This window comes from Chiloscyllium punctatum, chromosome X (assembly GCF_047496795.1).
Source record: "Chiloscyllium punctatum isolate Juve2018m chromosome X, sChiPun1.3, whole genome shotgun sequence".
Taxonomy (NCBI): Eukaryota; Metazoa; Chordata; class Chondrichthyes; order Orectolobiformes; family Hemiscylliidae; genus Chiloscyllium; species Chiloscyllium punctatum.
Window position 1 is genome coordinate 12,424,506 of NC_092791.1, and position 24,024 is coordinate 12,448,529.

General features: G+C 48.8%; 1 protein-coding gene across 6 annotated transcripts in view; it reads right to left on the reverse strand.

Moving 5' to 3' along the window:
- The window catches only part of LOC140471091 (beta-1,4 N-acetylgalactosaminyltransferase 1-like), a 102,332-nt gene extending 79,829 nt beyond the window's left edge, over positions 1-22,503 (reverse strand). For 2 of the 6 annotated variants that reach the window (XM_072566953.1, XM_072566947.1), the window contains exons 1-2: positions 11,811-11,890; positions 3,229-3,438 (exon numbers count right to left, since the gene is read on the reverse strand). In XM_072566953.1, the coding sequence (XP_072423054.1) occupies positions 3,229-3,438; positions 11,811-11,875 (275 nt within the window). In that variant the 5' untranslated portion in view covers positions 11,876-11,890. Of the gene's footprint in view, positions 1-3,228; positions 3,439-6,957; positions 7,017-11,810; positions 11,891-21,382; positions 21,428-21,931; positions 22,103-22,259 lie in introns of those variants that run through there. The other 4 variants (XM_072566949.1, XM_072566952.1, XM_072566950.1 and 1 more) reach the window with 4 other exon arrangements.
- Positions 22,504-24,024: the final 1,521 nt, after the last annotated feature.

A 24,024-nucleotide genomic window follows, 5' to 3' on the forward strand; every position in this document is an offset into this window, starting at 1 on the left:
GCACGCTCCCTCCCTCCTTCTCACACACACCCGCGCACGCTCCCTCCCTCCTTCACACACACACACGTCCGCGCACGCTCCCTCCCTCCTTCACACACACACACGTCCGCGCACGCTCTCTCTCACACACACACGCACGCCCGCGCATGCTCCCTCCCTCCTTCTCTCACACACACACGCACGCTCTCTCTCACACACACACGCACGCCCGCGCATGCTCCCTCCCTCCTTCTCTCACACACACACGCACGCCCGCGCATGCTCCCTCCCTCCTTCTCTCACACACACACGCACGCCCGCGCACGCTCCCTCCCTCCTGCACGCCCGCGCACGCTCCCTCCCTCCTTCTCACGCACGCCCAGGCTCCCTCCCTCCTTCTCACGCACGCCCGCGCACGCTCCCTCCCTCTCACGCACGCCCGCGCACGCTCCCTCCCTCCTACTCACGCACGCCCGCGCACGCTCCCTCCCTCCTTCTCACGCACGCCCGCGCACGCTCCCTCCTTCTCACGCACGCCCGCGCACGCTCCCTCCCTCCCTCCTTCTCACGCACGCCCGCGCACGCTCCCTCCCTCCTTCTCACGCACGCCCGCGCACGCTCCCTCCCTCTCACGCACGCCCGCGCACGCTCCCTCCCTCCTTCTCACGCACGCCCGCGCACGCTCCCTCCCTCTCACGCACGCCCGCTCCCTCCCTCCTTCTCACACACACAGCGCACGCTCCCTCCCTCCTTCTTACACACACACACACACACCCGCGCATGCTCCCTCCCTCCTTCTCACACACACCCGCGCACGCTCCCTCCCTCCTCCTCTCACACACACACACGCCCGCGCACGCTCCCTCCCTCCCTCCTTCTCACACACACACACACACACACACACACACACACACGCACCCGCGCACGCTCCCTCAGGATTTGAGGGGGATAGTCAGTCAGTTACCAAGCTGGTCAGACCATGGTGCATGTTTATACAAGGTGGCTGCAGACATTTAATGCAGGAAACAAACACCACCAAATATATATTACAGTTCATAGAATCCCTACACAGTGTGGAAGCAGGCCATTCAGCCCACACTGACCTACCCCATAACCCCCCCATTTCCCATGGCCAATCCATCCTAACCTGCACATCCCTGGGCACTATGAGACAATTGAGCATGACCAATCCACCCTAACCCTGCACATCCCTGGGCACTATGGGACAATTGAGCATGGCCAATCCACCCTAACCTCTTTGGACTGTGGGAGGAAACCGGAGCACCCGGAGGAAACCCACGTAGTCACAGGGAGAATGTGCAAACTCCACACAGTCAGTTGCCGGAGGCTGGAATCGAACCCAGGTCCCTGCCGCTGTGAGACAGCAGTGCTAACCCTGCTTCCTCCCCAAATGTTACCTTAACACAAACAAAAATTTCAACCTGATTTCCCAAAGAAGCCGTGACAGAGACTCAATCGCAGAGCGATATCACGGTCATCGCTTTGACTGACAGTGTCCCTCTCTCAGACTGCCGAGAACACAGTTTTCACAATTTGTCTCCAGGTTTGATGGCGGGAACCCTTTCACAATTGTGAGGGCCGCAACACGCACCATTCGAACAATTTCTGTGAGGTTCCTGTTCAATCTCTCCTGGTTGCAGCTCCACAGAGCAGAAACCAGTCCGTTCTCCATGCAAACAGTTCCACTTCCTGAACGGACATCCAAATTCATCTGAGCTCATGGTGAATAAAATGAACACCCTGAATGTATTTACCCTGCGGGGCATCAACTTGCAGATTCATCTGTTGATGCTGCATGAGTCTCCTGGGCAGTTGGCTGAATTCATTAACCTTCTTAAAATGAATAGGTTAACTATCCAAGTGACTTCCTGACATGTTTCCAAACACAAAAAACACGTCGCAGGACAGAAAGGAAAAGCCTGGCATGGCAGACCTCAGCTTGGCAGAGTGGACCCAGCCTGGCAGAGCTGCCCACCACCCAGCCTGGCAGGGCGACCTCCTGACTTGGTGAAGCTGCTCCCCCCCCCTACGCCCAGCCGGGCATGGTGACCCTTCGGCTTGGTGAAGCTGGCCTCCCAAGCCGGGGATGACCCACCCACCCCCAACTCCCCAGCCTGGCATGGCGACCCCGCAGGTTGGCAGAGCGCCCCACCCCGGTGTGGAGCCCTCTTGGCCCAGCGTGGCAGTCGGTTGTCCTGACATGGCCTCAGCGTGGTCACCCAGTCTTGAGGCAGTGCCAGAACAGAACAATCTCCCAGCCTCATGACGCTCAAGGTGAAGCCTGGCACTAGAGGGCAGAGTTGAGGTGCCAGCTTGCTATGGACGGGCAGACTGTGGTTCCAGATTTTTATTTCTGCTACATTTTGTTGCTCTATTTTCTAAGATCAAACGGTGGCTCAGTGGTTAGCACTGCTGCCTCACAGTGCCAGAGGACCCAGGTTCAATTCTAGCCTCGGGTGACTGTCTGTGTGGAGTTTACACATTCTCCCCGTGTCTGCGTGGGCTTCCTCCCACAGTCCAAAGATGCACAGGTTAGGGTGGATTGGCCATGCTAAATTGTCCCATAGTGCCCAGGGATGTGCAGGTTAGGGTGGATTGACCATGCTCAATTGTCCCATAGTGCCCAGGGATGTGCAGGTTAGGGTGGATTGGCCATGCTAAATTGTCCCATAGTGCCCAGGGATGTGCAGGTTAGGGTGGATTGGCCATGCTAAATTGTCCCATAGTGTCCAGGGATGTGCAGGTTAGGGTGGATTGGCCATGCTAAATTGTCCCATAGTACCCAGGGAGGTGTAGGTTAGAGTGGATTGGCCATGCTAAATTGTCCCATAGTACCCAGGGAGGTGTAGGTTAGGTTCGTTAGCCAAGGCTAAATATAGGGTAGGGGAATGAGTCTGGGTGGGTTACGGGGAGGGTTGGTGTGGACTTGCTGGGCTGAATGGCCTGTTTCCATTCTTGGATTCTATACCTCAGTACCTTCCGACCGAAGATGGCACTGTGAGTGGTGTTGTGTAAACGTTTCACTATATTCATTTGAGTACATGTGACAGTAAAAATACAGCCTTCAGAATCCAAACCCCAAAAAATGATACCATATTGTACATGCTTCATCACAATACATAAATGCAAACCTTTTGCTTTTCTCTTGCCCCATAATATATACAGTTTGCAGTGCAGCACGGTTTTTAATCCCTGTTACATCTGTACTTTGAGAGTGGAGAGACTTACCTGGCAATACTCTCTTTCTTTGTGTAAGATATATGAGCATATTGCTCTCCCGATGTCCATAATTCATATCCAGGTGAGTTGTATGGACTACTCTTCCCTTTGTACTTAATATCCACAGCATTCTCAGGGTAGCGAAGGATGCGATACAATACAAGAATGAGAAGAGGCACCAGGAGCAGGGAGCATAAAATCCTTTTGATGAACTGCATCCTGCAAACGCAAAGCAGAAAAGGTGAAGTGATCTAATTTCCTTCCAGAAGCACAAACCATCCCAATCCCAGCAAACTTGCATTTTTGGTTCCATCTTTTCTGGAGAAACGCACTTCACAGAGCCACAAGAACGCAAGAATTCGGAGCGGGAGGACACCATTCAATCGATTACAGGAGTGGGCAAAGATCTGGCAAATGGAGAACAACATGGGAAATTGCAAATTTGCCCGTATGGGAAGTATACAAAAGAAGAATTTATTCCCCCCCCCCCCCCCACCCCCCCAAAACAATGAGGGGTTGCAGAGCTCTGAGATGCGCAGAGAGAACAGGGTGTCCCAGTGCGTGGATCACAGAAGGTTAGTCTGCAGGTACAGCATGTAATTGGGAAAGCCAATAGGTTGTGATGGTTTCTTGCGAGGGGAATTGAATACAAGAGTAGGGAGGTTATGCTTCAGTTATACAGGGCAGTAGTGGGACCATATCTAGAGCAGAGTGTACAGGACTGGTCTCCATACTTACAGGAGGACGTTAATGCATTGGAAGCAGTTTAGCGAAGGTTTCTCAGACTAATCCCTGGAAGGAGCAGATTCCCTTCAGAGGAAAGGCTGGTTAGGCTAGGCCTGTATCCTCCGGAGTTTAGTAGAGTCAGAGGTGGCCGAATTGAACCGTATAAGATCCTGAGGGGATGTGGAAAAGGATGTTTCCCCTTGTGGGAGACTCCAGAACGAGGGGTCAAAGTTTACAAATAATAGAGCGCCCAATTAAAACAGAGATTGGGGGGGGGAACATTTCTCTGTCTCAGAGGGCCGCGGGTCTTTGGAATTCCCTTCCTCAAAAGGCAGTGGATACAGAACCTTTCAATCTTTTTGTGGCAGAAGGAGATAGATTCTCAATTCCTGAAAGATTATCTGGGGGGGGATATACAGGGATGGAAGGGGGAGGTTAAAATCAGATCAGTCACATTTTGTGGAGTGGGGCAGCAGGCCCAAAGGCCAAAGCATCCTATACTTATTCCTTGTTTATACAATGCTGGCTGAAGTAACTTCACAAGAGGTTACCCTTTATTCCTATCCTTACATGTAATCACTTACCTTCAAGTGCCTGCACGCCTTTAAATTTAGCTGTTGCCCTTTAAAGGGCTGGTTCTATTTTATCCTCGCCACGCCTGGGGATAGCTCTTGTAATGCTGAGCATGATTCAGACTTATCTCATGCTCCAAACTATGTACACAGATTAAATGTTCAAGCTAATGAGAGATTGCACAAAGTCCAATTTGAGGCAGATGAGAGAATTAGTTATTCCCCTCTCCATTATTAACCATTAAATATAGATCTCTGACGCGTTTTGGCTTGTCATCTTCAAATTGTTCATCCAGTTCTTAGCTGAGTAACTGGAATATCTCAGGAGTGACTGCTACATTTTTCAAAAATATGCCATTTCTTTTGGAAAAGGATCCCTTTCGAGATGTAATACATCGAATGTATAGCAAAGACAGACCGTTGGACGGTTTGTCTTCTGGCTTACTAATCTATTCCTTTCTGTCTCATGCATTTTCGAACATAGGACAGTACAGGCCCTTCAGCCCTCGATGTGGTGCTGACCTTTTATCCTACTCTAAAGATCAAACTAACCTACATTTTACTATCATCCATGTGCCTATGCAAGAGTCACTTCAATATCCCTCATATATCTGATGTACTATCACCACTGGCAGTGCATTTGACACACTCACCACTCTCTCTGTAAAGAACTACCTCTGACATCGCCCCTAAACCTTCCTCTCATCACCTTAAAGTTATACCCCCTCATGATAGACATTTCCACCCAGGGAAAAAGCCTCTGGCCATCCACTCTATCCATGCCTCTCATTACCTTACACACCTCTCTCAAGTCACCTCTCATCCTTCTTCGTTCCAGTGAGAAAAGCCTTAGCTCCTTCAACTTTCTACATAAGACCTGCCCTCCAGTCTAGGCAGAATCCTGGTAAATCTCCTCTGCACCGTCTCTAAAGCTTCCAGATCCTTCCTATAATGAGGTGACCAGAACTGAACACAATATTCCAAGTGTGGTCTAACCAGGGCTCTATAGAGCTGCAGCCTAACCTCGTGGCTCTTAAACTCAATCCCCCGCTAATGAAAGCCAACACACCACACGCCTTCTTAACAGCCCTATCAACTGAGGTGGCAACTTTGATCTCCTTAACATAGTTACATAATAAAGCTCAACCACGGTCTGTGGCAACAAGCTGCACAGTCTCTCCGCTCTCTGGATTTTCCCCAAATCCCCAGTTTTCACAGTCGAGAGCTCTAACTTTCAAAGACAAAAGAGCAAGCTTTAGGGATAAGTCTTTCAGTGTGTGAGCTTCTTTCTGAAAGTGGAATATCTAAACATTTACAATAATGTCCAAGATGAATAGGATGAAGGTGCCTGCAGCTGAAGGGGCTTCAGTTCAGTGTTCATGAGCTGGAGGTGGAGGGGCAGTCATTGTAATGGGGGGGGGGGGGGGGGTTTGACCAATTGAACCAATCGAATCCAACACTCCAAACATAAAACACCAACACCTACCACTTGCCGCCTTTGAGTCCAACAACCCTAATCTCAATTTGGAGATGCCGGTGTTGGACTGGGGTTTACAAAGTTAAAAATCACACAACACCAGGTTATAGTCCAACAGGTTTAATCGGAAGCACACTAGCTTTCGGAGCGACGCTCCACAACCACCTGACGAAGGAGTGTCGCTCCGAAAGCTAGTGTGCTTCCGATTAAACCTGTTGGACTATAACCTGGTGATGTGTGATTTTTAACTTTGTAAACCCTAATCTCAATTTGGAATGCCAGAATCAATCCTGGCAAGAGCCCCCAGTCTGTGACAGACCATCTCAATATATTTTGAGGAGGTAGCCCAGACCCTACGTTTCTCTTATTGCAGACATCCATAGAATACAATCCCGACAGTGTGGAAACAAGCCCTTCGGCCCAACAAGTCCACACTAACTCTCTGAAGAGTATCCCACCCAAACCCACTCCATTACCCTATTACTCTACATTTATCCCTGACCAATGCACCTAACCTGCACATCCCTGGGACACTATGGGACAATTTAGCATGGCCAATCCACCCTCACCTGCACATCCCTGGACACTATGGGACAATTTAGCATGGCTAATCCACCCTAACCTGCACATCCCTGGGCACTATGGGACAATTTAGCATAGCCAATCTACCCTAATCCGCACATTTTTGGATTATGGGAGGAAACCGGAGCATCCGGAGGAAACCCACGCAGACACGGGGAGAACGTGCAAACTCCACACAGACAGTTGCCAGAGGCTGGAATCAAACCCAGGTCCCTGGTGCTGTGGGACAGCAGTGCTAACCACTGGGTCACTGTGCAGCCAAAGGCGTTGGAATCTTTGAAGATTGCAAACAAAACGTGGCAGATGCGCTGTTTTTGATCCATCCTTATGAACTGGTGAAGACAGAATGCTTCTGAAGGCAAAACAAAAATGCTCACAAACCTGTCAGCCCAGTGAGAAAACTCAAAAGAATGTCGCCAAGTCATCAACCCATTCTCGGGCGTTGAACGTCAAACATCGCTTGGAAGAACTCAACCGAGGTATAGGCTTTATGTTCAAATGAACATGGGATTAAGTATTGGTTTTGCCATACCAAATGGCTCCAGGGTAGGAAAGGACGGGAATCTTCATCTGTAATGCCAACTAAATTTGGTCAATGCCCAGAAACAGGGACCGGAGTAAGCCATCCGGCCCCTGTGGCCTGCTCCCCCACGCACTAGGATCACAGCTGATCTGATATTCCTCACGGCCACTCTCCTGCCCTTCCCCGAACCTTTGAGTCCCTGGTTGATCAGGGCTCTAACTCAGCCTTTAATATACACAAGGCCTGTGCCTCCACAGCTCTCTGTGGCAAGGAGGTCCACAGACTCCCAACCCTCTGAGAGAAAGAATTCTCCCACATCTCAGTCTTAAATTGGTACCCCTTCGTTCTGAGCCTATATCCTCTGGTTCTAGACTCTACCAGGAGGGGAAACATTCTCTCAGTATTTACCCTGTCAAGCCCCTTAAGTATCCAATATGTTACAGTGAGATCACCTCTCATCCTTCTCAACTCCAGTGAGTAGAGTCCCAACCTGTTTAACCTTTCCTCATCCCTCCACACCAGGGATTATCCTAGTGAACCTTCTCTGAACTGCCTCCAATGAAATGACATCTTTCCTTAAATAAGGGACCAGAACTGCTCACAGTGTTCCAGACGTGGTCTCACCAGCACCTTGTACAATTACAGTAAGACTTCCCTACTCTTATACTCAAACCCTCTCAAAAGAATACATCACAGCAGAAAGCCATTGTCCACTATTTTAGCATGCTATTTTTATTGCTCAGTTAATCCCATTCCCTGCCCCATCCGTAAAATTCTTTTCCCAAGTATTTAACCAGTTCCCTTTTAAGAGTTGTAACCGAATTTGCTTCCACTGTCTTTTCGAGAAGAGCATTTAGTCATTAGAACAATTCATGACGCAGTTTGCTTTCCCATCACATCTGCTCAAGCTCTGCATCAATCACATTAAGCTGTGCCCTTTGGTTACCACAGAAATCTTCAACTACATTTTCAAAATCTCACAATTTTGTATATCTCTGCCCCTGAGGACAATTAACCCAGCTCATACAGTTACGGTCTTCCAACACACAAACAGACCCTTCGGCCCAACTCGTGCTCCCCCACGCAGTAGGATCACGGCTGATCTGATATTCCTCACGGCCACTCTCCTGCCCTTCCCCCGAACCTTTGATTCCCTGGTTGATCAGGACTCTATCTCAGCCTTTAATATACATAAGGCCTGAAGGATGAGAGGTGATCTCAGTGTAACATGTTGGATACTTAAGGGGCTTGGCAGGGTAAATACTGAGAGAATGGTTCCCCTCCTGGGAGAGTCTAGAACCAGAGGATATAGGCTCAAAACGAAGGGGTACCAATTGAAGACTGAGATGAGGGAGAATTCTTTCTCCCAGAGGGTTGGGAGTCTGTGGACCTCCTTGCCACAGAGAGCTGGCCAGGTTTCCCAACCTAAATTAGTCCCACTTGCCTGTTTCTGACCCAAATCCCTCTGAACCTTTCCTATTCATGAACCTGCCTAAATGTCTGTTAAAGGGTGTAACTGTACCTGCATCCACCTATTCCTCTGGCAGCTCGTTTCAGGTTTGAGGGCTGGACGGTTCTCCCCTATTCCTCATGTTATTTTCTTAATTATTCATTTATCTGTGTGGGTGAGTGGAGTTTAATGTATTTCCAATTACAAAGCTAGAGATGTCGGCAACATAGATAAAGGCCCTTGACCCATCAAGTCCATGCTAGTCAAAAACAACCCCCTGACTATTCGAATCCCATTCCCCAGGACTGGGCCCCATAGCCTTGTCTGCATAGAGTATACATTTAAATCCTTCTTCAATGTGATGAGGGTTTCTGCCTCTCCCACCCCTACAAGCAGGGAGTTACAGATTCCCACCACCACCCTCTGGGGGAAGAAAGGTCTGTCCACACATCCCCTCGACCCCTCCTGCCCCTTGTCTTCACTCTATGCCCCTGGTCAATGATCCTGCCGTCAAGGGGAAAGTTTCCTTCCTGTCGATATCCCTCATTATTGGATACATCTCAGTAATGTTCCCTCCTCAATCTCTTCTGCTCCAAGGAAAACACCCCAGTCTGTCCAATCTCTCTCCATCACAGAAGCACTACAGACCAGGCAACATCCTGGTAAATCCCCATTGCGCCAGACCGGGCAACATCCTGGTAAATCCCATTTACCCCAGACCGGGCAACATCCTGGTAAATCTCCCTCTGCCCCAGACCAGGCAACACCCCGGTAAATCCCCCTGCCCCAGACCAGGCACCATCCTGGTAAATCTCCCCTGCAGTTGCTATGAAACTAATTTGTGTCCTTGCCTTTTTGAAATGCGGCTTGCATACCATAGATGGTGTGAGAAACAGTCCAAGTTGCTGAGACTCTGATAATGCTCAGCTGTACTGAGGGAGATGGAATAAAGAGTTTCATCGTGGGTGTTAGGGGGTGTTGCTTATGCTTGGTGTGATGGGGGGGGGGGGGGGGGGGATTATTGAGGGGTAGTGTTCTGGAATGGAGGGGAACAGGGGGAACCTGGGAGTGGCAGAATTGGGCATTCTGGTGTGAAATTTGACTGGCTGCTGAATTCCTGGGTCGTGTTAGCTCCCGAGGCGAGAGACGGTGGCACACTGATAATCTCACTGGAACTGAAGGCAGCCCCGTTACCCAAGGGCACAGCTTAATCCTTCAGCTGCTGGTGGAATTTACATTCATTTAATAAATCCAGAATCTCAAGCCGGTGTTTTTGTAACGACCAACTTATTGCTTACAAGTACAGATAATCCCCGGTTGCTAAGGGGCTCCAGAGGAGATTGAAGACAAATGGAGTCCATTTGCAAGTCAATTTGTACGCACCTTGGAACACAACGTAGTACAGCGCAAAAGGAGCTGAATGCAATTACAGGAAACATTTGCACGTTGGGGCTCTTCAAAATTAAAGCTCTGTGCAGGATCAGGTTCATAGGTATGAGCAGTTATAAGTTGGAAAGCCCCGATAACACTGATTGTTCACTTGTCTCATTCATGTCTTTCAGGAAGCAAATTTGTCATTCTGACCTGGTCCAGCCTACACTTGACTCCAGACCCATGGGGTTGACTCGTAACCACCCTCAAAAAGGGGCGAGCCACTCGTTTCAAGGGCAATCATGGACTGGCAATAAATGCCAGCGATGCCCACATCCCATGAAAGGCTTTGTAATGACAAAATCCAACTGTCTTGTGACAATGCAAGGTTTTCTTAGCACACAGCTTTCCATTGGATTCAATGGAACCGTGGGAAGGTTGCATTGAGTTGCTGTAGTTACAAAGCCTAACTGAAATAGGCACAGCAGCTGAACAAACAAACGTTCAGGCTGCGACTTTCTGACATCACGAGATAAGCATGCAGCTGCTTTATTTAAAAACTATCGTTGCCAACTGTTATGCAGATGTGAGTGTACTGTACCTTTAAGAGAGATAAAAGCTAGCAAAAACTATCTGACAGAACCAAGTGTTCTGAAAAAACATATAAGGTAACATTTGGTCGAACAACTTGATTAGCCGGTTGCCTGGAAATGACAAAACTGTTTCGAATTAGGCCAATCAGTTAAAATTATACCCCCAAAAATACTAAACTCTAATCCAGTTTGGACAGAGTATATTGACAATCTTAAAAGCCAATGACACAATCCAATGCTTGGGGGCTACAAGACCAGGGGAAATTGAACACTTAGGAGGAGAACTGCCAAGCCAACGACTGCTGCACACTGCCCAGAAAAATAGCTCTCTTAAAGGTACCTTTATCAATCAGGAACCTGTGAAGCAAAATTCCCAAGACAACCAGAATATAGAGAAGAACAAAAGCTGCCTAGTTTTGAGAAAAATGTTTTGTAAATCGTAATCGAGTATTTTATCTGGCTAGTATTGTAGAAGGCGAAGGTAAAAATTAGAGTTACAGGAAGGAATTGTAAATCGTTGTTATGGCACATGGCACAATAGGTGGCTCAGTGGAACGGGTGCCACGGTGGCTCAGTGGGTAGCACTGCTGCCTCACATCACCAGGTTCCCAGGTTCGATTCCAGCCTCGGGCAACTGTCTGTGTGGAGTTTATACTCCGGGTTTCCTCCGGGTGCTCCAGCTTCTTCCCACAGTCCAAAGATGTGCAGGTTAGGTGAATTGGCCATGCTAAATTGCCCATAGCTTTAGGTGCATTAGTCAGAGGGAAATGGGTCTGGGTGGGTTACTCTTCGGAGGGTCAGTGTGGACTGGTTGGGCCAAAGGGCCTGTTTCCACACTGTAGGGAATCTAATATAATAATTATTCTTGGTTATACTTTCAGAAATAAAAGTTGTTAATTTTACTTTAACTAGTTCTTGGGCTCTCGAATTTTCACAGATTACTGTGTTTCTTAAAGTAGGAGAGTTTACCCAGTGTGGTAACACAATGAGCAAAAGGCCGCTGGAGATGACTCAATCTCTCGCTAAGTCGATGAGCAAGTGCATGTTGAGCCCAACTTGCAGCTGATCAATAATAGCACCCTTTGTGAAATGCTCCAGAAACGTAACTCAATCACACTGTTCACAGATTAATATATGGAAAGGTTGCACAGCGAGCATTTAGAATTTCTCCAGCTACTGTCATTCAATAAACAAATTTAATGCAAATAGTGATTAAATACAAATGTGGAGACAGTACATTCTCCCCCTCTCTTGCTATCACTTCATTTCCTCTCTCTATTTTTCAGCTGTATCTTACCTTTTTTTTTGACTGCTAGTTTTGTTGAGATTTTTTGGAGAGTTTCTCAGCCTGAGGCCTAGCATGATGTCTCACTGGTATCTTACTCAAACCGGCCTCATTACTTGCCGTTCCCACCCCCTAAGGTGTCTCTCACCTCCGATTCCAGCCCCATTGACCACATGCTGTTCCCAGAAGGGCACGGCCCTCACCAGCTATCCTAGGATTCACCCGTCTCACTGCCATCTTTAACCACTCACTGTGTACCCCGACAGGCTCGGTCAGTGCAAAGCTGCCCTGCACAGTTCCTGGGATTTGCAGGAGAGGGGCAAACCGGTGCCACTCCGCCCCACTCCCGCTGTGCAGGCAGGGACCTGGGGGCCCTGCAGGATGGGGAAGTGAAGAGCAGGGGCTCCCTCAACCCCCAGGACCAGCCGTGGAAGAGGTGGGCCCCTGGGTATAGTCTCAGCTGCCTGGAGGAATGGCCAGCTCTGCAGGAAGGAGGTCAATGACCTTCCCCACTGCGCCAATGCAAGTACCACCGCTTCCTCCCTGATACCTCACACTCTCAGTTACTGTAAATACCACGGCGCACACTCTGACATTCTCACTATCGCCTGTAACACCTTCCCTCACACGCTCTCACCCACCCTAACCCCTGGAACCATTGGCCCTCCATGCCCTCTGTACTGTCCACTCACTCCCTCCCCGATAGCTGCTCCGACGGTAACAGCCATGCCACCCACTACAATCTCTTTTTGTACCTGCCCCCCCCCAACACCTTCACTCCAAGAGGAAATCAGCCCACAATGGGGCAGAAAGAGATAAGACAGGTCCTGGCCGGCCTCGCCATCCAGCTCCTCAGCCCTTACGTTGATCCTGGCTGCTCTGAGTGGGGCCTGGTCTGGTATCCGAGGCTGCCCTTGCCAGACTGAGCCAGGAAGGCCCCGAGTGAAGGCTGTCCCCTCCCTCCCCTCGACTGGGCTGGGTTCTGCTGATAACTCGGACAGACTTCCTGGCTCGCTCTTAGAGCGAGACAGCCTGCACGTACAGCAGTACGCTGGACCTAGGATCGCTGGCTGAGGGGGTAAAGTGCAGAAAGGCAAGGCAAACTGAGGCAGGGGCAGAGTGAAGAGCCAGCTCAGCTCAGACCGAGCAAGGGCGATGAGAGGGAGTGAGAAGGAGCCCAGATGTGCCCCTAAGCACACAGTGCCGTTGCTGCAATGTTACAGTGAGGGTTACCAGGAGAACCTGAAGGGCAGCATGTACTGTAAGTGGATCAGAGAATGAGGATTCTTTCATGCTGGCACAGGTCAGATGCCAACGTCCATGGATACAGGATGGGTGGGGCTGGTGCCCATGGAGAAAAGCCATGAGATTTTGGTACCCAGTGTCCAACAGGGAGGACACTCACAGCAGTTGGCGAGGGTGAATCAGCCAGGTACTTGCTCTGGTTTCCATGGCAAGAATTCCAGATGCTTGTTCAGTAAACTTTTGTTTTAAACTTAACCTAATTTTTCTAATCAACCTGCTTGGAGATATTATTGCACAACCCTGGAGCAGGTGGGACTTGAACGGAGGCCTCCCAGACCAGGGACAGGGACACTACCATTGTGCTGCAAGAGGGGCTCCATAGAGACTAGAACTTGAGTCATAGAGGTCTACACCATTGAAACAGGCCCTTCGGCCCAATTTGCCTATGCCGCCCCATTTTCACAATTAAAACTAGTTCCATCTGGTCCAAATCCCTAACTATCTAACTGATGTACCTGTCTAAAATGTTTCTTCAATGACAAAACTGTACTCACTTCTACCACTGCCTCGGTCAGCCTGTTCCAGACACTCACCACCCTCTGTGTGAAGACATCGCCCCTCTGGACCCTCACCTTAAACCTCTGCCCTCTAGTTTTGGACACCCCCACGCTAGGGAAAAGCTGTCGGCTATCTACCTTATCTGTACCCTTCATGATTTTATAAGCCACTAGAGGGTCACCCCCTCAGCCTCCTATGCTCCAGGGAAAACAGCCCCAGCCTATCCATCCTCTCCTTATTATAACTCCAACCTTCCAGTCTAAGTATGATCTAAGGAAATCTTTTCTGCACACCTTCCTAGTTTAATATAACCTTTCTGTAGCATGCTGTATTCTAAATGTGGTCTCACCAACGTCTTGTACAGCTGCAACACGATGTCCAAAACTTTTATGCTCAATGCTCTAACCGATGAAAGCAAGCATACCAAAAGCCTTCTTCATTGCCCTGTCTACCCGTAACTCCTACTTAAGCCCAGTATTTTAGATTGTTTTTTTATCTTTAACCTGTTTTTCTAATCAAGCTCTTCAGAGATGTCATTACGCACCTCTGAAGAAAGTGGGACTTGAACGCGGGTCTCCCAGCCCCCAGCACCTTCGATCTGAATGAGGAGCAGTTAGTTAATGAGGTCAATAACAGATCAGAACACCTGGTTTTAGCTCAGCAGATTAATCTGTACAGTCTCAAAAGCTATGACAGGTTGTGTACATAAGCTTATGCTGAAGATATAAAGACTGCCTTACATGCTCATGTGCAATAAACTTGTATTCTTTTGTTAAAGAACATTGGCTGCCTTGTTTCATCTTGGTTAGTGACTAAACACCAAAGTGAGCAATTGAAAAACTCAACGCATAATCTATCAAGCCAGATTTCACTCTGGGATCTGATTGGTCCACTGTAACCCCCCTCAGTTGAGATTTTTTTAAGATTCCCTACAGTGTTGAAACAGGCCCTTTGGCCCAACAAGTCCACACTGACCCTCCGAAGAGCAACCCACCCTGACTAGTGCACTTATCACTACAGGCAATTGAGTATAGCCAATTCACCTGACTGCACAGCTTTGGACTGTGGGAGGAAACCCACGCAGACACGGGGAGAATGTGCAAACTCCACACAGTCAGTCGCCTGAGGCAGGAATTGAGCCTGGGTCCCTGGCGCCGAGGCAGCAGTGCTAACCACTGTACCACCGTGATTGTAACATTGTATCTCATTTGCTATCAGAAACAAATCAGCCAGGTTCTTTGAGTAACAGATCAAACCAGAAGCAAACAGAACTTTCTCCTGAAAAAAATGTAAAGATTGTTAACAAAATGGGCGGCACGGTGGCACAGTGGTTAGCATTGCTGCCTCACAGTGCCAGAGACCCGGGTTCAACTCCCGCCTCAGGCGACTGACTGTGTGGAGTTTGCACATTCTCCCCGTGTCTGCGTGGGTTTCCTCTGGGTGCTCCGGTTTCCTCCCACAGTCCAAAGATGTGCAGGTTAGGTGAATTAGCCATGCTAAATTGTCCGTAGTAAGGGGTAAATGTAGGGGAATGGGTGGGTTGCGCTTCAGTGGGTCGGTGTGGATTTGTTGGGCCGAAGGGCCTGTTTCCACTGTAAGTAATTTAATCTAATCTAAAGGTTTAAACTGTCCAAATAAAATACACACAAAATCAGCCTCTGAAAAACCACCACACAGCTAAAAATAACAGCTAACTTCATTAAAGAAAAAGCTATTATAGCCAATTTTGCTTTCCTGGGTTTGTTACAGCTGGCTGAATTCACTTTGCTGGAGACAACGGTGTAGATATTGAATACAGCTGTTGAGGCATCTGGTTGTGGTGATTAAGCTTTCCAGTCAGTTTTCAAATCATAAACTTTGCCGAGAAGGGTTTCCAGAGAAACAGAAGAGACACAGAGAGAGAGAGGGCAAAGGCTATTTGCTCCAGGCAATTGCTCTCTCTGTCCAATGCCAATTTTCTTTTAAATCCCTCACCAAACTGGTTCATGTGACTTCTCACTGAAAATGTTGGAGATTAGAATCGAAGCGAGTCTGTGTGTTCGGTGACGTGGTGATTATTGGCTTGGTTTTGTTTACCCAAGGATGACATTCAATTTCAGACAGAAATTTGCACTCATTGTGAAGAAAGATTTCCCGACTAATGTTTGTTATCAATAAAAAAAAAGTATTCAAAAGATATACTTCACAGTTACAGTGACCAACAGGCTGTTTAAATTCGTTGTAATCTGATTCAGTTGGCTTTTGTTTGTGCTGAAAGAGTATTCAAATATACATTTGCTTCTGTTTGATTTGGCCCAACTCAGTTGGCTATTTGTTTTACCAAGAAGTGTACTCAAACATACATAAAGAAGCATCAGTTGTTGGGGTTGGTTGGAATTAAACATTGATGAAAGTGTATTCCTAGTCTCTTTCCCAAAACATTTAACTTTGTGTACTAATCTGGATCATGGACTGAAATCTCCTCCAGTTGGGATGGGCCTGACCTCGTTGCCGTGGAGCAATGTGGTTGACTTTTAACTGCCCTCTGGACAATTACAGATGGCAATACACGCTGGTCCAGCCAGTGACACCCTCATCCCAAGAACGGACAAATGAAAACAAATGGTTTGGTGGAGCTGGGGCATGCGCAAAATCTTGGGAGGACTGCGTGGCCAAGACGGGTCAGAAACAGGTTTGATCGGAACACCACTTCCTCTCCACTGCAGGTAAAAACCTGGTCATCAGGTGAGAGGCACTCCTTCTACTATTGTACATGGCGGAGGTTTGGCCCATTTTCCGAAACTGCGCCATCGCAATCTCACAAACCATCTTCTACTTCATTTGGAGGTCCACAAGGACAAAACGCACAAGAATGTGGATGGAGTGGGGAGGATGAACATACCGAACACCACCCTCATCCTGATGGCCACCTTGGTGTATGGCTGCATGAAGCTGTGCGTTGACCCTTGGTACACAAACACCAAGTCTCACTACGTACACCTGTCCCCGGTGTTGCGAAGGATGGGCCTAACCTCGTTGCCGTGAAGCGCTCCAAGTAATTGGACCATTCCATATCGCCTGTCCCGCGGGGAGAAATTTAAAGAGAGAAACCCCTTTGACCACAAGCCCATCAGGATGTGGTCAGCCCGTAGTGTCCTCGAGACCCTGCGGGTAAAGGAGAGGGTGCATCCTGCCGCGTGGTTCCCTGAGCAGAATGTCAAAGTCATTTGGCAGAACACCTCATTTCCAGAACTTTCTAACAAGTACCAAGACATCGCTTGGCTGGTGGTGAAAAGGACACCACCGGTGGGATCCTTTACCTACGGCCAATTGGTCTGCCCCACCACACGCTGTCCTCAAAGTGGCTGCGGGGAGGGGGGGGGGAGCGGGTTGAGACTGTCACCCATCACCTTCTGGAAATGGGCGTTTGCAAAGGAAATCTGGAGAAAGATCTGGAACGTCAGAGGCTGAGGGGGTGACCTTGTAGAGGTTTATAAAATCATGAGGGGCATGGATTGGATAAATAGACAAGTCTTTTCCCTGGAGTGGGGCAGTCCAGAACTAGAGGGCATAGGTTTAGGGTGAGAGGGGAAAGATATAAAAGAGACCTAAGGGGCAATGTTTTCACACAGAGGGTGGTGCGTGGATGGAATGTTTCTGTTGAGGTTAGTCCCAAGCAGCTCTTAGAGTCAGAGAGGTACAAGCACAGAAACAGACCCTTTGATCCAACTAGTCCGTGCCAACCAGATATCCCAACCTAATCTAGTCCCATTTGCCAGCATTTGGCCCACATCCCCATCCAGATGCCTTTTAAAATGTTGTAATTGTACCAGCCTCCACCACATCCTCTGGCAGCTCATTCCATACACGTACCACCCTCTGTGTGAAAATGATGCCCCTCAGGTCCCTTTTATATCTTTCCCCTCTCACCTTAAACCTATGCCCCTCTAGTTCTGGACTCCCCCACCCCAGGGAAAAGATCTTGTCTGTTTATCCTATCCATGCCTCTCATGATATTATAAACCTCTATAAGGTCACCCCTCAGCCTCCAATGCTCCAGCTCTGGTGACACTGGACTCTGTGCTCTCCGGTCTGTTCCCCGGGACGCACACCGAGACAAACATCGACTGCACCTGGAGGATCATCAACGCGGTGAAAGACACACTTTGGTCTGCTTGAAACCGTCGGCCTTCCAGAGCAAGGAGTTGACCCAGATCGGCACATTGGAACGTACCAGTCTGCAAGGTCCCGGACCACGTGCTGGGGGACACACTGAAGCTTGAGGCACACTGGGGAAAGACCACTCCCTTTAAGATCTTTCTGCCGAAGTACAATGGGGTCCATTCAGTTATTGGACCCTCTTGATGTCTCAGATACATGTAAGTATATTGCACAAGTATTAATGTCCCGGGTTTGCCTTCTGGATAGAGTCCAACTCTAATGTTTGCTTGTTTCCTAATATGCTACTGTACAGAACTAAACTGCTTCAGGGGCTATGTGCGTATGCAAAGATATTTCACAAATAAAGTGTACCTTTGAAAAGAAGAGTTGTTAGAAAAATTGAAGTCCTCATTGTAGGCTTCAAAATTTGAAAAAGTTCAGAAATCTACAACAACACTTGCATTTGGATAACCCCTTCAGCACCCCGAGGTGCTTCACAGGAGTTTTATCCAGCAGAGCTTGAGGTGACATGAACAGCTATTAAAAGGGAGAGAGCCAGGTTTTATAGGAGAATCTTATACATTTCAAACCAAAAAGTGAGATAAAGGGAGGGAGATTTCAGAGTTTTCACCTGACAGTTGAAGACAACAGCAGAAGTTATTTTTTAAAAAATCAGGAAGACCAAAATTAGCAAAGCAGAGTGTAGTGGGCCTGAGAGAGATTACCAAAATAGGAAGCAAGCTTTGCTATTGCAGGAGCAGCACTCCAAGTCAATAACAGTACAAGCCTCAATTAATTCAACTGTCTCTTTGTACTTTTTCTTCGGTAAACAACTATACTATGTACAGTAACAGGAAATTCTGGGGCTGCTGGTTTCCTACAGGGCAGGGTTAAGTTCAGCAAACACAGCCTTAAGTGGAAACTGAAAAAGCCCAGAGTACTGGGGAGAAATGACACACAAGAGTTAACGCACAGGCTGAGCCACTACATTCTAAGCAGGAAGTAAAAGCTGACACTTTGTTATTTGTTAGCTCTTCTGCCCAGTTTATATGTATTCGCCATAACAGTCCTTGGTTAAGAAGCATTCTTCCGTCAGTCACAATGCAGACCAATGGTTACCTGGCATCCTTCTTGGCTAGTGTGCCAAACTGTCGGGAGCAGTTGGCTTGACAGCTGCTTTACAATGCAGAGGCATGCTAACACGAGTTTGATTCTCACAGTACCAAGAAATTCCTGCCTTCCCTCACCACCAAGACACATGTCCTTCTTTCTCCAGTGAGGGAGAGTGGGCTAACGGTGACTTTACCTCGAAACCAGAATGGACTGGTCTGCATGCAGTACCCTTTTTGGACTCTGGACTATTGAAGACAAGAGTGGTTACTTTGATGAAGTGTTTTATTTTGAAGACTGGAGAAAGATTAGGCTGTCAGGTCTAAGAGACGCTCACATGATTCATCAAATCGTCTCCGAACTGAGGAAACTCTAAGGAGTCAGTTAGAGAGTCATACAGCACCAAAACAGACCCTTCGGTCCAACTTGACCAGGTTTGCCCAGACTAAACAAGTCCCATTTGCCAGCACCTGGCCCATATCCCTCCAAACCCTTCCTATTCATATACCCATCCAAATGCCTCTTAAATGTTGTAATTGTACCAGCCTCCACCACATCCTCTGGCAGCTCATTCCATACACACACCACCCTCTGAGGGAAAAAGTTGCCCCTTGGGCCCCTTTTAAATCTTTCTCTTCTCCATCTTAAACCTACACCCTCTGGGTTTGAGCCCCGCAACCCCACAGAAAAGATCTTTGTTATTCACCTTAACGATACCCGTCATGATTTTATAAACCTCTATAATGTCACCCCTCAACTTCCTACGGTCCAGTGAAAAAAGTCCCTTGCCTTATTAACTTAAGCCATCCAATCTCAGCAACATCCTGGTAAATATTTTCTGAACTTTCTGCAGCTTAATAATATCCTTCCTATAGCAGGGTGACCAGAAGTGTAGATAGTACTCCAAATAATGGCCTCACCAATGTCCTGTATAGCCTCAACATGACATCCCAACTCCTAGACTCAAAAGGTCAGAGCAATGAAGGCAACCATGCTAAACACCTTCTTAACCACCCTGTCTACCTGTGATGCAACTTTCAATGAATTATTTACCCGAATACCCAAGTGTCTTTGTTTGACAGCACTCCCCAGGGCCTTCCCATTAACTGTATAAGTCCTGCCCATGTTTATCTTCCCAGAATGCAACACCTCACATCTGCCACTCCTCAGCTCATTGGGCCATTTGATCAAGGTCTCTTTGTAATCTTAGATAACCTTCTTTACTGTCCACTAGACCACCAAATTCAGTGCCATCTGCAAACTTACTAACTATTCCTCCTAAATTCTCACCCAAATCATTTGTATAAAAGGACAAAAAGCAGTGGACCCAGCACCGATCCCTGTGGAACACCACTGGTCACAGGCCTCTAGTCTGAGAAACAACCCTCCACCACCACCCTCCTGTCTCTTACTGTCAAGCCAATTTGGTATCTAATTGGCAAGCTCACCCTGAATCCCACGTAACCTAATTTTACTAAACTGTGTGGCCAAACTTCATCTGAGCCCCTCTCCATGTTCGTTGACAACACCACCGTTGTGGGCTGGATATCAAACAGTGACGAGACAGAATACAGGAAAGAGATAGAGTGCTTTGCCTAAAGATAGCAAACTCTCCTTCGACATCAGCAAAACTAAAAAGCTGACTTCAGGCAGCAAGGAGGAGTACACATCCCTGACTACATCAATGGAGTGAGGTGGAGAGGGTCGAGAGTGTCAACTTTCTGGGAGTGACCATCACCAACAGTCTGCCCTAGACCACCCACATTGATGCGATGGTCAAGAAGGCACAACAACAACACTTCTTCCTCAGGAGGCTAAGGAAATGCAGTATGTCCATATGGATCCTCACCAACTTTTACAGATACACCATAGATCTGGATACACCACGGCTTAGTACGGCAACGGCTCTGCCCAGGAATGTAGGAAATTACAGAGAGTCGTGAACACAGCCCAGTCCCTCACACAGACCAACCTTCCATCCACGGACTCTGTCTACACTTCCCACTGCCTCCGGAAGGCAGCGAACATTATCAAAGACCCCTCCCACCCCGGGTACTCTTTTCCTCCCCCCCATTCTGTCAGGTAGAAGATACAGAAGCGCGCACACACACACACACACTCCCCACCCCAACAGGTTCAAGAACAGCTTCTTCCCTGCTGTTGTTAGACTCTGTAGCCATTACTTTGTATTCCTCGCTTGTTCTATCAACCTGTGATCTTTGTTTGGTAAGATTTGCCTTTACTGCACGTAAAACACTTTTCACTGTACTTGGGTACATGTGAAAATCATAAATCAAATTATAAACAAAGTCAAACTGCTCTACCCTTAACTACCTTCTTGGTCATACCCTCAAAAAATAAAGTTAGTGAGACATGATTTCCCACACACAAAGCCATGTTGACTATCCCTAATCAGTCCTTGCCTTTCCAAATGCTCGTGAATCCTGTCCCTCAGGGTTCCCCCCCACCCAACAACTTACCCACCACCCACGTCAGGCTCACCGGTCGACAGTTCCCTGGCTTTTCCTTACCAACTTGCTAAAATAAAAGGCACCACATTAACCACCGTCCAGTCTTGCTGCATCTCACCCAGGGTTATTGATGATAGAAATATCTTAGCAAAGGGCCCAGCAATGGGGATGTGAGGGGAGGCGTGGTCAGGCGAGGCGAGGCGTGGCATGGGCAGGGATGGCATGGGCAGGGATGGCATGGGCAGGGATGTGGCCGCTGTTATGGCCCCACCAGCGCAGGAACCGGCGGTGTGAATGAGTTTGCCCTTGCCACCCCCACACCCCTCCGGGCGCTCCTGCTGCCTGGCCAGGGCGATATGGGGAGCCAGGGAGCACCGAGAGGGTGGGCTGTCTCTGTCCGGCCGGGGAGTTCCCCCGTCCCCGTCCCAGTCCCAGTCCCAGTCCCCGGGCCGGGCTGCCTGCCTGCCTGCCTGCCTAGCGGGGCGGGGTGGGGTGATCCGCTCCCGGGGCGATAGCCACGGGAACCGCACGGACCCTGGCAGCGGCTCCCGCCTGAAGCTGCTCGGCCGGCCGGCCAGGAGCTCCCGAGGAGCGGCAGCGCCTCCGTACCTGCGCTCGGTGCCTGGATCTCTTTCTGCTCCAACACCCAAATTCACAGCAACTCTCCCTCTCCTGTTGTCCCACACTCTGACTTCCTGGCTCAAAATCCCAATCTCAAACGCTTGGAAGTGGCCATGGATCTCCCTCAGCTCAGAATCCAGAATCCCAGCTCTGACAAACACCACTGGCACAGACTGACATTTCAACCCAGCAGAAACCTGGAATAAAAACTAGGCTGACTGGTAGCCGCCTATCCCTTGCAAATTCTTGTTGAAATCCACCACCACCCCCAATCTACCTCACCCCTCCTCTGGGGCAAGAAATCTGCCGTCCTTACCTGGTCTGACCCACATGTGACTCCAGCTCCCACAGCAGTCTCTTGCTATCACAGCGATGAGGAACAGACAGTAAATTGTCAGAGACGCCTATATCCTGTCAACCCAATCCACCAATGGGGCCATGGTGAATTTGTCCCAGGTCTGTTCAGCGGGAGGAAATGAGATCAACTCTCATTACGAACTTAAAAAACATCAGTTTTACGAAAAAAAATGGAGCTGACTGAAACTGCTGTGAACTTATGAGCCCGAAGGAACTCCCTCCCTCCCACGTCTGCTCGCCTGCATTATAAATAAATAACATACGCCAAGTATCAAAGAAAATCCCGAAGAACTGCAGACCCTGCAAATCAGAAACAGAGATTATTGGACAAGCTCAGCAGGTCAGGCAGCATACCATACACTCCAAACACTGGGGAAACAGGCCATTCGGCCCAACACGTCCACACCAACCCTGTAAAGAGTAACCCACCCAGATTCATTCCCCTACCTTACACATCCCTGGACACTATGGGACAATTTAGCACGGCCAATCCACCCTAACCTACACATCCCTGGGCACTATGGGACAATTTAGCATGGCCAATCCACCCTAACCTACACATCCCTGGGCACTATGGGACAATTTAGCACGGCCAATCCACCTGAACCTGCACATTCCTGGGCACTATGGGACAATTTAGCATGGCCAATCCACACTAACCTGCACATCCCTGGGCACTATGGGACAGTTTAGCATGGCCAATCCACCCTAAACTCCACACTAACCTGCACATCCCTGGGCACTATGGGACAGTTTAGCACGCCCAATCCACCCTAACCTGCACATCCCTGGGCACTATGGGACAATTTAGCATGGCCAATCCACCCTAAACTACACATCCCTGGGCACTATGGGACAATTTAGCACGACCAATCCACCCTAACCTGCACATCCCTGGGCACTATGGGACAATTTAGCACGACCAATCCACCCTAACCTGCACATCCCTGGGCACTATGGGACAATTTAGCATGGCCAATCCACCCTAAACTACACATCCCTGGGCACTATGGGACAATTTAGCACGACCAATCCACCCTAACCTGCACATCCCTGGGCACTATGGGACAATTTAGCATGGCCAATCCACCCTAAACTACACATCCCTGGGCACTATGGGACAATTTAGCACGACCAATCCACCCTAACCTGCACATCCCTGGGCACTATGGGACAATTTAGCATGGCCAATCCACCCTAACCTACACATCCCTGGGCACTATGGGACAATTTAGCATGGCCAATCCACCCTCACCTACACATCCCTGGGTACTATGGGACAATTTAGCATGGCCAATCCACCCTAACCTGCACATCCCTGGACATTATGGGTAATTTAGCATGGCCAATCCACCCTAACCTACACAACCCTGGGCACTATGGGACAATTTAGCATGGCCAATCCACCCTAACCTGTGCATCCCTGGACACTATGGAACAATTTAGCATGGCCAGTCCACCCTAACCTGCATATCCCTGGGCACTATGGTACAATTTAGCACGGCCAATCCACCCTGATCTGCACATCCCTGGACACTATGGGAAAATTTAGCACGGCCCATCCACCCTAACCTGCACGACCCTGGGCACTATGGGACAATTTAGCATGGCCAATCCACCCTAACCTGCACATCCCTGGGCACTATGGGACAATTTAGCATGGCCAATCCACCCTGACCTGTACATCCCTGGACACTATGGGACAATTTAGCATGGCCAATCCA